At 51.6% G+C, this 13,792-nt stretch overlaps 8 protein-coding genes across 8 annotated transcripts; 5 read left to right on the forward strand and 3 right to left on the reverse strand.

Annotated features, from left to right (window-relative positions):
- Positions 1–8: 8 nt before the first annotated feature.
- On the reverse strand, positions 9–999 carry NCS57_01277800 (NAD(P)-bd-dom domain-containing protein; the record flags this gene model as incomplete). Its single annotated transcript, XM_053062442.1, has 2 exons — positions 9–679; positions 729–999. 2 exons carry the CDS (start codon positions 997–999, stop codon positions 9–11), a joined length of 942 nt encoding a protein of 313 aa, XP_052908970.1.
- Positions 1,000–1,337: 338 nt separating this feature from the next.
- Positions 1,338–2,481, forward strand: NCS57_01277900 (uncharacterized protein; the record flags this gene model as incomplete). The annotated part of the gene is made up of 4 exons (XM_053062443.1): positions 1,338–1,362; positions 1,417–1,793; positions 1,850–2,350; positions 2,428–2,481. 4 exons carry the CDS (start codon positions 1,338–1,340, stop codon positions 2,479–2,481), a joined length of 957 nt encoding a protein of 318 aa, XP_052908971.1.
- A 515-nt stretch (positions 2,482–2,996) lies between these two features.
- NCS57_01278000 (AB hydrolase-1 domain-containing protein) lies at positions 2,997–3,854 on the reverse strand (the record flags this gene model as incomplete). Its single annotated transcript, XM_053062444.1, has 1 exon — positions 2,997–3,854. The coding sequence occupies one exon, from the start codon at positions 3,852–3,854 to the stop codon at positions 2,997–2,999; it is 858 nt and encodes a 285-aa protein (XP_052908972.1).
- A 267-nt stretch (positions 3,855–4,121) lies between these two features.
- Positions 4,122–5,964, forward strand: NCS57_01278100 (COesterase domain-containing protein; the record flags this gene model as incomplete). The annotated part of the gene is made up of 5 exons (XM_053062445.1): positions 4,122–4,303; positions 4,357–4,635; positions 4,710–4,885; positions 4,950–5,305; positions 5,368–5,964. The coding sequence occupies 5 exons, from the start codon at positions 4,122–4,124 to the stop codon at positions 5,962–5,964; spliced, it is 1,590 nt and encodes a 529-aa protein (XP_052908973.1).
- A 365-nt stretch (positions 5,965–6,329) lies between these two features.
- Positions 6,330–7,894, forward strand: NCS57_01278200 (FAD-binding PCMH-type domain-containing protein; the record flags this gene model as incomplete). Its single annotated transcript, XM_053062446.1, has 3 exons — positions 6,330–7,376; positions 7,433–7,711; positions 7,769–7,894. The coding sequence occupies 3 exons, from the start codon at positions 6,330–6,332 to the stop codon at positions 7,892–7,894; spliced, it is 1,452 nt and encodes a 483-aa protein (XP_052908974.1).
- Positions 7,895–8,499: 605 nt separating this feature from the next.
- On the forward strand, positions 8,500–10,281 carry NCS57_01278300 (MFS domain-containing protein; the record flags this gene model as incomplete). The annotated part of the gene is made up of 3 exons (XM_053062447.1): positions 8,500–8,748; positions 8,809–10,025; positions 10,083–10,281. 3 exons carry the CDS (start codon positions 8,500–8,502, stop codon positions 10,279–10,281), a joined length of 1,665 nt encoding a protein of 554 aa, XP_052908975.1.
- Positions 10,282–10,913: 632 nt separating this feature from the next.
- NCS57_01278400 (FAD-binding-3 domain-containing protein) lies at positions 10,914–12,179 on the forward strand (the record flags this gene model as incomplete). The annotated part of the gene is made up of 1 exon (XM_053062448.1): positions 10,914–12,179. The coding sequence occupies one exon, from the start codon at positions 10,914–10,916 to the stop codon at positions 12,177–12,179; it is 1,266 nt and encodes a 421-aa protein (XP_052908976.1).
- A 74-nt stretch (positions 12,180–12,253) lies between these two features.
- NCS57_01278500 (uncharacterized protein) lies at positions 12,254–13,128 on the reverse strand (the record flags this gene model as incomplete). The annotated part of the gene is made up of 4 exons (XM_053062449.1): positions 12,254–12,563; positions 12,610–12,782; positions 12,839–12,904; positions 12,967–13,128. The coding sequence occupies 4 exons, from the start codon at positions 13,126–13,128 to the stop codon at positions 12,254–12,256; spliced, it is 711 nt and encodes a 236-aa protein (XP_052908977.1).
- Between the last annotated feature and the right edge of the window lie 664 nt (positions 13,129–13,792).

Genomic DNA, 13,792 nt, shown 5'->3' on the forward strand with positions numbered 1-13,792 from the left:
GAGAGACTCTACTCTAGCCTAAGATAAGAGGGGGCCGGCGTGTCGTCAGACAGATCAGCCGTTGCAGTCCAGTGTTGGTACTTGTGCTTCTGTGACTCGACCTCATCCGCAATGGCAATGGCAAGATCCGCAGCCGAGATGCCCGTGAGTCTGCCATCCAACCGATTTTCACCCTTGGGCTCGCCTTTCAGAGGGAGGTTGTGAATCGTCACCTCGTAGCTGCCAGTACGCTTCCCTGGGCGGTACAGAGGGCTGGGAGACACAAACGTCCAGTTGAAAGACGTGTTTCCATCAAAGAACATGTAGCTGGCTCTCGCGGCCTTTATAAAGTCCGAGGCCCGGTCCTGCTTCACACCCTCTTCGTATTCATCGACAGTCGCCTTTGCGGCCTTGATCTCATCGTCTGAAGCGTCTGAATTCCTCAGCACAAGGCGCGCGTTCCGATACCTGCGCAGGCCACCTCCCATGGGCCCCAGTCTATCCTCCATATAGCTGACATGAGCATGGCTGTCCGCAATGGCTCTGCGGTAGGCCAGGAAAAAGTCTTTACTGTCGGCAACACACAGGTCGTCCTCGTGAGCGATGTGGAGGCTTCCGGCACCGCCGACCATGACAAAGTAGCCAACCTTGGCCTTTTTGACAGCCAAGATGATCTTTCGGACGGCTTCGATGAAAGGAACTATCATAGTCAGTGACAACAACTGATCCGGTCCCAAGAGACGGCTCACCGTATTGCAGCGCCTGGTGCCCAGCTGTGTGGGGGCCATACTCGCTCACGACAACATCTACATCGCGCATCGCCTCTGCCAGCTGGGAATCGGTGTTGTTGTCGATATCTACAGGCCTCGGCTCGTAGTTGGCATGGGACCCCAGCTTCTCTGGATTGCGGGATAATCCAACGACATGATGTCCACGACTGATCAGCTCCGCGCACAGATATGACCCCCCGAACCCCGCTGGGCCGATGACAGCAACCCTCAAAGGCTTGGATGTGGTCATGGCTAGTGAATGAACAGTTTCGAACGGGCTAGCTGGGACAGGGACAATCGTGAGCAGGTGACGCGGCTTGACCTATAATCGCGAGCCGCTTTTATCAACAAGCCTCCAACTGCTAGAAAAGTGTCGATCAGGAGACTCCCTCCTCTGTCCGGGGTTGGCGACGGATTGTGGGGTAGTAAATAGATGGGGCACCATTAAACCCTACCCGCATTTCTAACGTGGGGTCTGATTCGTACTCGTTACCTTGACGTAGATAACTCCCTTGCTTGATACGGGAGCATTCTGACAAAGAACTAGCTCTACTCATACGATCTTAGTCTTTAGAGAATACATTCGAGATGGATTTCAACGTGGGCTTCATCGGTAGGTTCTCCAGCTGGATAACCGTCTTTTGACTAACGTTGGTCACACCTGCAGGTCTCGGTGCTGTTGGCTACCCAATGGCCGCTGCAATCAGGCGAAAATTACCGAGCAGTGCTTCTTTTCACGTATTTGACGTGTACAAGCCGTCAGCTGAGAGATTCAGTAGCGAGTTTGGCAGTGTTGGGCCAGTACACATTGAGACTTCGCCACGCGATGTGGCCTCCAAAGCCCATGTGGTTGTTAGCATGGTTCCTGGCCCCCGGGAGGTGGAGAGCATTTATCTTGATCCGAAAACTGGCATCGTTGCGGCGCTCGGGAATGAGAACAGGGTCCTTCTTGAGTGCAGTACAATCGACACCGAGACAGCCCGGAAGGTGTCACAGCTGGTGAGAGAGGCAGGCCAGGGCATATACGCTGATGCCCCTGTATCTGTGAGAACAGACCGCCCACCCTCGGCAGTGTGCATGCTGATCCAACGTTTTCCTAGGGGGGCGTTCCTGCAGCTGAAAAATCCACGCTGTCTTTCATGATCGGCCATCCTGAACCAGCTGCAGATGATGCGGCAGCCGCGAGACTGCAGCAGGTCGTCACCGCCATGGCTGACCCTGAAAAGATCTTCTGGTGTGGCTCCGTCGGATCCGGGCTGGCAGCCAAGATAAGTAACAACTATATCTCGTGCTCTGTGCTGCTACTCATCGCAGAGGCCATGGCCATTGGTGTCAAGTCTGGAGTTGACCCCAAGATGCTACACAAGATCATCCACAACTCGACTGGGCAGACCTTTATGGGCGACAACGTCTGTCCCGTTCCCAACGTTGTACCTCATGCACCAAGCAGCAACGCATGGAGGCTAGGTTTCAAGACGCAGATGTTTTTGAAGGACTTGTCTCTGGGTATCGAGGCCGCTAAGCGGGAGAATATCGAGCCAACAATTGCAAAAGCTGCATATAGCGTCTTTGAAGAGGCATCCAAAGACCCACGATGCATTGTAAGTAGATTCCCCTGTGCAAAGTCTAGATGAACTTTATACGCCGGGAAACATGCTAAGCTATGGCCTGTGCTTAGGATCGAGACGGGTCTTCTGTGTATTTGCACATTACGGATGCGAAGGATGAGTAAAAGCTTCTCCCCTTTAGAGGTGGATGTGGTTCAGATATTGACAAGTTGACCTGAATTAAACTAAATTTATCATGAAATCTCAGTGCATGGAGATTATGTGCTGAGAAAAATTGCCCCCGAACGTCGCGATATTGAATGTAGTTGCAGGAGGGTTGAGTTTCACTGGTACCCGAGGTTTGTATAAGGAAATTACGGCGAACTCTCTGGCGCAATCGCCCAGACTGACCACGAGCTACCATGCCACAGTGAAAGCCACAACCTGGACACGACCCCTAACTGTGCTGCCAACCCCTAATGAGAAGACAAAGAAGGGGGGTGTAGGGGGTTGCTTGTCCAGAGATGCTACATGGTGCGGCTCTGGAGCTCCTGAGTAACTTGGACACTAAATGCGCCAACTGAGTTTATTGACGGATTGTCTAACGTACGCTGTCGACCACAGCCACAATGGTTACATCTATCTATACAGGACGGCATAAGAACCCAAACGCGTAAGAGCACCATAGCATTGGATGCACTCATTGTTGTTGACCAAGTTGGAGACTCTCGAGGAACTCGGAAACTTTGGCAAGGCACCTGTCAGCAGCCTCAGCATAGATTTCATGGCCCTTGGCCTCAATCGCCTCCAATCTCGAAGTTGGAACTTGGGTGGCAAGCTCGCGCATGGATTCAAGGGTAACCATGGCGCTGTTGGTCGAGCAGAGGATAAGCATCGGTGCCTTGATGCGGCTGAGGTATGGTCTACTGTCCAACTTGCTCAAGAACTCGGCGTAAGACGCAAGCCCTTCCCCATCACTGACTGCCACCTTGTCGATCCACCACTTGACATAGTCTGGGTCGCTGCTGGACACAGTCCCACTTGACGCCGCGAGCTGCTCAGCCCAGCCAAGTGACCCTAGCTCTCGGCATGCCGCAGGCCACGAAGGTTTGCCAAAGGCCAGAAACTGCTGTGCGGCCTGAGGGAGGTGTGTTGGCGAAGAGCAAATAATGACAGAATGGATTCGGTCTGGGTACGTGGCGGCAAAAATCTCCGCCAGCATACCGCTGGTAGACTCGCCAACAAAGTGAACTTTGTCGATCTGGAGCTGATCTAGCGTGTCTTTGATCTCCTCGACGATGGTAGCGGTTGAGTAGTCATATGAACCATCTTGATCGGTTGGAAAGCTTGAACCTCCATGGCCGCGTAGGTCTCGCCGGATGACGTTGTAGCGCCGCGCAAGGGCCGGAACCCAGTGGTAGAAATGATCAGCTGTTCTTGCAAAGCCATGCTGTATCAAAATAGTCTCGCTGGGACGCCACGGATCCACGAAGCTGTCGTAAAAATAGCTTGTGGTCTGCCCGTTGGGGTGGCGAATGTACTCGCGAGCTGACGGCATCGTTTGCTGGGCGAGGTGCCTGTACTTGGCGAAATGGCTTGTCTGAGATAGGTAATAATCAGGGTTCAAATTATTAAGTCTAGAAGCCTGTGTTTAGGCGTCCCCGGCAGTTCTCGAGTTGAATGGAGCCCCTGAATGTGGGGTACAAAGGCCCCCCATGGGGTAACAAAAGTCGGTCGATATCAAGATGAGTGCCGTAGTTTCAGGGGGGTTGAACTATCGGCTTCTCTAGACCATCTCGTTTTCTTGTTCGGCAATTCCTCCACCATGGCGCCCTTCCAACCTCAGCCAGCTGAAATTTCTCACCCAGATATTGGCGTGATTCAATGTCTCAGCGTCGGCGGGGTAATACAACTCCTGGGAGTCAAGTATGCGTCGCTTGAGCACTGGTTTGACAACCCCAAGTTGAGCACATACGACGGTGGCGGCATAACTGCCAAAAAGCATGGGTAAGAGTTACGGCCCTGCAGGGCGAGGGAGGTCTCGGTCTAATGACGTGCAGGCCGCAGGCAATTTCCGACCCTCGGGCGGTAGACAATGAAATGGTGTCCATCCAGAAGACGCTGCCAAAGCCCGATTTCCCCGGCTTGTCGGGCACTGATTGCCTCACCCTGAACATATCGATCCCATCGGGAAACCATTCAACCCCTCTTCCCGTCTTTGTGTTTATCCATGGCGGCGGCTTTGCGGTGGGCTCAAACTGGTGGCCGCAATACGATATGGCCAGCATCGTGCGGCTATCGGCACAGCTGGGTCAGCCCATCATTGGCATCAATATCAAGTGCGTACCATGTTCACAGATTGATAAATATACCTTTTTCTGAGGTACAAGACACTCACCCTTGACGTTGCTAGTTATCGACTTGGGGCACCAGGGTTCGCGGCTTCCGAGGAGCTTGAGCAGGCCGGATATAAGACGAACCGTGGATTGCGAGACCAGAGAGCCTCGATTCACTGGATCAAGAAGTATATCAGTGGTTTCGGAGGTGACCCCGATCGTATCACCGTAGTAGGAGAAAGTGTGGGTGGCTGTGAGTCTTGAGCCCTCTCTGAAAGCTATCGAGAAATAAGACTAATCAAGATCCATCACCTCAGTGTCAGCTGTCCGTCTTCTGTACACAGAGGAGGCTCTCATCTCTCGGGTTATCGTCATGGGCGGTGCCCCGCCGTCCGTTGGCCCCATCAGCAAATCAGTGGCCGAGTCGAGCTATGAAACATTGATCGGTGCTCTGGGGTGTAAGGACTTGTCCGCCACGGAACGAATCAAAGCTCTCCAGGTCATCTCCATTGAGGAGCTTCAGAAAGCCCAGAATCCCACCCTTCCGTTCATTCCAGTGCTAGACGGAGAGCTCGTACCTTACAACGAGAGTTTCAGCTTCATGCAGTCCAAGGACTACGTTTTCAAGTCCAAGTCGTCCGAAGCTATTATGGTCATCCACTCTCCCCTAGATGTAAGCTTCAACATGATATTCTAGGAAACTGAAACTATTGCTGACTTGTACATACCATATAGGCTAGTATCTTTGCATTCATGGGTCTATTTTCTCAGAGAAAAGGCATCGCCTCGGGATTTTCCGTCCTCGCCCGCAAGTTGCTCTTCAGTCACCACGGTGCAGCAGATCGCCTCCTCAGGTGCTATGGCATCACCCCGGAGCTTGATGACCAAGATGCTTTACTACGAGTTCTGACCTTCGGGTCTGATATTGGTAACCAAGCCGCGGCGCGAGCATTCGCCGCTAGCTTTCCGCGGGATGCATTCGTCTTGGAATTCGCTGAACCAAATCCCTGGGATGGCCCCTTCAAGGGTCATAGTACGCACATTCTGGACATCTCGTTCCTGCTACAGAACTACAACGACAAGCTTGACAACACCCAGAGGGCGGCGTCGGAAGAGTTTGCCAAGGCCGTCATCGCGTTTGTCCATGGCGAGAAGCCTTGGGAACCGTTCTCGGTGTCTGCGGCCATCGCGAAATTAGGGGGTGGTCAGTTGAAAAATCTCGAGGGAACAGAGGCAATGACGGAACAGTATCGCGAGATGGCAAGTATTGGCCAAGCCATTAGATTCGATACGCTGCTGGGGCTCTGGCTGGCCTTTGTGTTTGGCTCTTGATAGCGTACCAGTATCTATCTAACTGCTCCAACCACCGCATCTAACATTCTCTTCTCGATTCACCTGGTCCGCTCTGCTTTGTGTCTTTATAAGTAACAGTAACAATAAATCTGAGGCATTAGATTGTGTGTTGGGTCGTACTCTTTTCTCCCGGTTCCGTACTCGGCTGCCGTCTTCTTTACCCCACACATGTCAGGACATGATCCTTCGGCATGCCAAGGAACCCCCTTTCTGTTCTTCGGCTGGATCACCCTCGAATTAGACTTAAATGGCTGACAGCCAAATTTCAAGCTTCCCCTCAGTTCGACACACACCACACTTCTAAACATCTCCACCAATATCACATCTATCGCCCCGATACCATCATGACTGGCAGCGCTTTGCCCGTCGTTATCACACCCACCGTGCTCCAAAGAGGGACAAGTGACTATGAGAACTCTCGCGAGCGCTACTTCAACAAAGAGGAAACTGGCAGGTTTCCAATCGAGATCCACGCCGTCCAGTCAGTCCAGGATGTGTCCAAGGCACTCCAAAGGGCCCGAGAACTTGGTGTGGCCGTGGGTGTTCGATCGGGAGGACACCTTCCATCGAAGCCATCATTGATCAACAACGGCATCCTGATCGACGTCAGTCGTCTCAACAGGGAGATCAAATACGATTCCCAGACTGGCCAAGTCTCCTTTGGCCCTGCCGTCCGTGTGTACGAGGCCTGGAAGTCCACCGACGCTCTAGGCCGGTTCTTCCCCTTTGGACATGCTCCAGATGTGGCCTTGGGTGGTTTCTGCCTCGCCGGCGGCCAAGGCTTCTTCATGAGAGGATGGGGAGCTACTGTCACCGACTGGATAATCAAGTTGGAGATTGTAGTTCCCGATGGCAGGGTCCTGATTGCAAGCAGGACTGACAACCCTGATCTTTTCTGGGCTGCACGTGGCGCTGGCCAGACCTTTTTTGGAGTCGTTACTCGAATCTGGAGCCGTACCATTCCAAAGAAGAAACACTATGGTTGTGCTTATACCTTCTCCGGTAAAGACAACTACGAGGCTTTCCTCTCTTTTGCTTTTGAACGAAACAGCCAGATGCCCAAGTCCTTCACTGAGACGGCGGCCTGTACCCTGCACCCCGAGCTCTTTGACCCCGATTCCTCTGATGAGAGTGTGCCTTCGACTTCACCTCTCCTGCTGCTTGTCAACATTTCAGCCTATGCGGATAGTCTTTCAGAGGCAGAGAGCATGCTCAGTGTCTGGGATCAGGTGCCGAAAAACCTCAAAGGATGCCTGATTGAGTCTAAGCCTGTGGCTGAAGTCGATTGGGAAGAGTTCTTCAAGCTTCAACACCTCTTGAACCCACAAACTCCAGGTCAGAAATGGGGTATCAACAGCATTCTCAATGATCCAGCTGTTCCTCGTGACAAGGTGCGTATTCAGGTCTCAAACAAATGAAATCGAGTTCTGACACAGCCGCCTTGCAGCTCATTCAAGCTATCAAGCCAGCCATGTGTAATCTGCCAACGCGATCATCATACGGATGCATCTACATGGCTGACACCCTGGACGTCGATGAGGCAGATGCGGTGCTCAGCATTCCTCAACAGTATTACATCTCAACTTTTTCAGGATGGAAAGATGCATCACTCCAAACCAAAGTCCGACAAGTCATGCAACAGTCATATAAGCAGGCTGAATCTGTCGCCTGCGGAATGTATGTTGCTGACTTTGACCAGTCACCTGGTTGTCTTCACTCTTCTAGTGTAAGTGATGCGGTGCCCGGATTCATGAACGTAAATCTCACATGATTTGTCTTGCAGATCCCAGTATGGTCAAAGTCCGCTTGCGCGAAATTCCTGAGGATTAGAGAGAAATGGGATCCCAATGGGCTCTTTATCGGATACAAGGCTTTTGTTTCGACATCGAATGCGGAGACCAGGCTCTGAAGGTATGCATTACATGGTAACCTCAAACATTTGCCTGCGTGTTTGTTTAATATAAGATATATCTTAAAACACTTAGCCGTGTCTATGGTCTTGTTCGTGTTACGTTCCTAGAAGTAAATATTGAACTCTTAAAACAGCATAAAAGTAAAAGCTATTATAAAGAGGTAACAAGCTATACTACAAGGAGCCACCCTGTAAGTCGAGTCGAGGGCTTTCGAACACCTGGTCTCTGGAGCCAAGGTAAGGTGCACCGATTGGCCTCGACCAGAGGAGCAAAATATCGAGGTATATCCACTCGCCAAGGGGGTCACGAAGCAGGGGAGGTCACGAAGCACGGGGGTTCGAAAGCCCCTGTTTACTCAACTTCAATTTGTCATCGTCGTGTCCTCTCTGAATTTTACCCCGGATTTACAGGGCTCACCTGACCCGCACCCATCAACTCTCTCCCCACCCCCGCATTTTAACTACCCCACAACTAGCGCATGCAGCTCAGTTGTAAGGGATCAAGTGATAGTGATGAATTGTATTAAGTACTTGGGAGTTACCAGCTGGGTTCAGGGAATTTCTCGACAGCATCTCATCTAATATCTTTCACGGCATTCACGATGGGCCTCGGAGTTCTAGAAAATACGGACGGTCATCATGTCCCCGGCACCGTCACTCTCGACCAGTCGGCCGCCGATCCTTCCGAGAGTCATGAGCGTCTGAAGCGCGGCTCGGGCAAGGAATCTCATATTGTTCTTGTTCCGCAGCCCGCCGATGACCCCAATGATCCGTTGAATTGGTCCAACTCCAAGAAGATGGCCGTCTTCGCCATCATCCTCCTTGGAACGGCCTTTGTCTGCGTGGTTCCTGTACGGTCGCCCCTTTTCCAGTCAGCTTTACCCTGTGAATTAACTAATGTTGCTTTATAGGCACCCATGTTGAATGCCGGCATCGTCCAGGTTGCCACCGACCTTAATCGATCCTTTTCCGATATTGCCAAGCTGAACGGATACATGCTACTCGCCGTCGGTGCTGTCTCCCCCTTCGCTTCAGCCTTTGCTCGAAAGTACGGGAAGCGACCTGTCTTTGTTGTGTCCTCTGTCGTCGGCCTCGCCGGGTGCCTCGTTGCCGAGTTCTCCAGAAACTACAACACGCTCGTCGCGGGAAGACTGCTTCAGGGGTTCGGTGCCTCTGCATACGAGTCTCTTTGCACTTCTGTCGTGACCGACATCTACTTTGTGCATCAACGGGGTGTCTACGTTGCTCTGGTCATCTTCTTCCTGAGCAGTCTAAGCAACGGTGTCTCCGTCCTCGCTGGCCTCATCACAACCAGGCTCGGATGGCCTTACAACTTTCACATCCTTCTACCGTTTGTGGCCATACAGACCATCCTTGTCATTCTCTTTGTCCCCGAGACCGCGTACAACCGATCGCCTGCTTTCAATATCGACCGAATCGGTTCCAACACAGAGCTTGATGGAGCTGAGGAGAAGAGGCCTGATGCTGACCATGTTGAAATCGCGCAATGCAAGTCTAGCCCTGGCTCTACAACGAGCGACCTTCCACGGCCAAAGACGTTCTACCAGGAGCTTGCTCTCTACAATGGGCGGTTCACAGAGAAGTCGTTGATCTCCATGGTCCTAGCCAGCATTTTCATCATTCTCAACCTCATCGCCTCGTACAACATTTTCGTGTCTGGGTTGATTATGGCGTGGTTTGTGGCCATGTCGGTCCTTGCCGGTGTCATGTTTGCGGCACCTCCATGGGGATTCAACGCTGCAGCGGTTGGCTACGTCTCAGCTGGGCCACTTGTCGGAGGTGCTCTCGCTACCATCTTTCTGGGCCTTGTTTCCGATCCTCTTATCAAATTCATGACGAGACGCAACAAGGGTGTGTATGAGCCAGAATTCAGACTTGTCCTCGCAAGTGTGGGTGCAATCTTTTCTGTAGCTGGCTTAGTGGGATTTGGCCATGCAATCGAATCTCAGCTGTCCATCTACGCCATTTCTACTATTTGGGGCATCACGCTGTTCGGCATGAGCGTGGCTGCTAGCGTCACCATGGCTTATGCACTTGACGCTCAGCCTGCACATGCCGTCGAAATGTTCATCATGAACATCACGTTCAAGAACTTTTTCTTCTACGGGTGGGTTAATCCATGGTTCCTTTCCCTATCATATGCTCATATGCTGATCATGTGCAGTCTGACCAATTTCATTGTGGATTGGTATGTAGCAAGGGGTGCAGCCGAACTCTTTGACACAATCGCTGGCATCACAGGGTTCCTAATGCTTCTCACCGTTCCCATGTATGTGTACGGAAAGCGATACCGCCACCACTGGGGCCATCATAACTTGCTCGTCTTGTTGCATTTGGATGAGAGCCCAAACGCTAAGCATTGAGCTAGCGGGGGAAGTGGTCATTGTCCATCTATAAGGCAGACCAGATCAGGGAACACACACGTACCTGAGTGCTGGAGGAGAGACAATAACATATAGTATTCGAGAGTTGGGATATTCACTACAAATTCACGCCTGTTTGAATCAGGAACTAACTACCTAAGAAAAGGCCCAATTCTCAACTCAGTTGTGACCGTCCGCGCCTATTAATTCCTCCTAAGCGACTGCGGCACCTTAAGAAACAGGAAACATGTAGTCAGTTCAGAGCTAGAAGGACGCCATCAACAGTCGACGAACTGAAGGACTGGCCTGTCCATCCAATCAATCATGATTGCCGAGATATCCCAGCAAAGGCGTTGGTTCCAACAGCCGCTGCCAATTCGGCCGCATTTTAAGGCCGATCCGCACGGTCGGCATTTTATACATCCGGCCAACGACTCATCCCTGGCTTTCTTCGGGCTTACAACCAACAATATCACGACGAAATGCCTTTTGATTCCCAATTCACCGACTCGAGAAATCGCCGACCGGTTATTTCTTTGTTTATAAGGATAGCAGTTCTTACAGTTCCAGGCTGACAGATGCAAAAGCCCAACGTTCACTCCAACAGCCACCAATCTTGACCCAAACCAGCCATGTCACAGCCAAGAGTCCTCATTTGCGGTGCTGGCATCGCCGGCCAAGCCGTTGCGTTTTGGCTGTCCAAAGCAAACTTCAACGTCACTGTCATTGAGCGCTATCCCAAATTGCGCTCCACGGGCCTCCAACTCGACCTGCGCGGACTCGGCATCGAAGTGATGAAACGCATGGGTCTGGAAAAGGCGTTTCGGGCCAAGTCGGTTCAAGAGCAAGGCTTAGAGATCGTCGACACCTTGAACAAACGATGGGCGTATTTCCCAGCTAACAGGAGCGGCCAAGGGCTTCAAGGATTTACCACCGATTTCGAGATCATGAGAAAGGACCTTTGCGACATCCTACACGAATCAACCAGGGACCAAGTCAAGTACATGTTTGGTACGACTGTCGAAAGCTTCGAACAACATGACGGCGTCGTTAATGTCACCTTTTCAGGAGGGCAGAACGGCCAATTCGATCTCGTTGTCGGTGCTGACGGCCAAGCTTCACGCACTCGCAAAGCCATGCTTGGGCCAGACGCTGAGGATCCTACTCACTATCTGGGTGCCTACATCGCCTACTTTACCATTCCTCGTCAAAACCAGAACGGGAAAGAATACGATGCGCGGTTCTATCTCGCTACTGGAAAAAGATTCATCTTCACCAGACGCAACGACGATTCCAGAGTCCAGATTTACATGGCTTGCAAGACTGATAAAGAGTGGATGAAGGATATTCGCAAGGGGGACATGGACAAGGAGAGGCAAGCCTTCGCGGGCATGTTCAAAGGTGCGGGATGGGAGACGGATGAGATCCTCGCAGAGATGATGGTCACCGACGACTTTTACTGTGAGCGTCTCGGCGTTGTTCAACTCGATGCTTGGTCCGAGGGTCGCGTTGTTCTTGTTGGAGATGCTGCTTTCTGCCCCTCAGCATCCACAGGCATGGGAACGACGTCGAGCATGGTGGGGGCATATGTGCTGGCTGGGGAGATCAAAAAGCATTGTCGAGAGTCTGGCAATGACGGCATTCCATCTGCGCTTAAGGCTTACGACGAAAAGTTCCGTCCTTTCATGGATCAAGTTCAACGCGGTTTGACGGATGGCGAGTCGTTCTGGAGTAGACTACCGACGTCTTCGTTCGGTGTCACCATTGCCAACGTTTTTATGTGGTTAGCCATGATGCTGAGAGTGGATGTCATTGGCAAGCGAGTTCTCCGAGAGGATGTCGGAGCTTGGCAGCTTCCAGACTACGAGCGGATGGTAAAAGGAGGACCATCAGCTTGAGTATTGTCTAACTAGTAAAGGCTTGCTGCCCAGTGGTCTCGTATCACACAGGCGGCCATGATGTTCTCCACTCCCTACACAAACCTCTTTGCCATGTAGACAAGCGGCACTGGAAGAATATCTCCAGTCGAGGGGTCGTGCCAGTTGTACCCTCTATCAACCCTCTTGACAACCTCGTATCCCTGACGTATGTACCATTCTTCGATCGCACGCACTTCTGCGCCACTGGAATTGTAATATGTCTTATTAAAATTGTTGTCTCCGAGCTGAAAATGCTTCTGAACCGTGTCCAAGCCGATGACGTTGCGGTTGAAGGGAGGGTGCCTTGCAAGTCTCTCCGTTTCGGCCATGGCACTACGTCCGAGGCCAGCACTCTGGAGTGCCCTGCAGTGGTCAGCGGCCCTTCGAGTAAGTCATTGAAGATGTGTACCATGAAATGTAGAGCGACATGATCCATATAGTAGATGATGGAAGTTGAAATCGCTCGTTTTGTTCAGGAAGCAATTCGAGTGCGATATGACCTATGGGGAGGAAGTGACGATTCGTTGGTTCCCGAGACGTGTTGAATACTGTATCCGCTGTATCTGAGAGCTCCTCAGCTTCCTGGAATTTGTCAGACGTCTCAGTTTCCCGTGAGTCGCTTTTCTCTCGATCCTTACATCAGGGTACCGGCTTGTATGCGTTGCTAGCAACTCTTCTCGCCCCTTAAGGTCGTCGGCCAATATCTGCTAAGTATCAACCTTCTGGATCAACTGACGTCTAACATGGAGACTAGACGATAACGCACGATCCAGTAGAGAAATTTCTGGCTCTTGAGCATCTTATTCCTCCACTCCTCCACCTCTTCATAGCGCCAGCCGCAAGCGACCCGCTGAACATGCATGCGCTTAAAATGCGCCTCGTTCGAAGGGTCCCATGGTATAAGTGCAGCCTTTGCGTGAACACCCATGGTGCCGGCCGTTGATCTAGTTGCTTCGATTGCAATTGTAGAGAAGACGTCTTGAGGCAGGGTTGGCCAAGAAAGAGAGGGAATGGACTCGGTTAGCAGACTAAGTCGAAGCGCAGGGTGCTGCCTATTTATGAGTGATGAAGGAACAGCTAGTAAGCCTGTCAGCTCCTTTCACCTCACTACCTACCTATGATTAGCCTCCCGTCCAAATGTGGAATTACCCAGCGGCCAACCTATTGGGCCGCGAATACGGTCGCATGTTCATGAAAGCCGGCGGGACCCCTGACGCTCACCTCAGCCTGTGCCGCGTCGGTCATGCAGCTTGGTATTTAATACCTGTAAGCAGTAGCTCAGTTAGCACAACGTGATATTTAACTCTCATCCTCTATTGAAATAGTGTCCCAGTATCAGCATTACTCTTTATCGGGGCGGAAGCATGCAATCATTGCTGTACACACTGGGGATGATCAAGCCACTCTTCGAGTCCATACATAAGTAGCTGCAGCCAATCATCTGTTTGAAACAACTTACCAGAAGTGTTTGAATGTTATTTGGACCAAGCAATGATCACGGCCTTGCTGTTATCCAGCAGAACAGCTTTGATCTGCGGTACCTTAATAACGGGTCGCGATGTCAATCTTAGCTGGAGGTGGTGTCTGATGCT

Source organism: Fusarium keratoplasticum, chromosome 10 (genome assembly GCF_025433545.1).
Source record: "Fusarium keratoplasticum isolate Fu6.1 chromosome 10, whole genome shotgun sequence".
NCBI classification, from domain to species: Eukaryota; Fungi; Ascomycota; class Sordariomycetes; order Hypocreales; family Nectriaceae; genus Fusarium; species Fusarium keratoplasticum.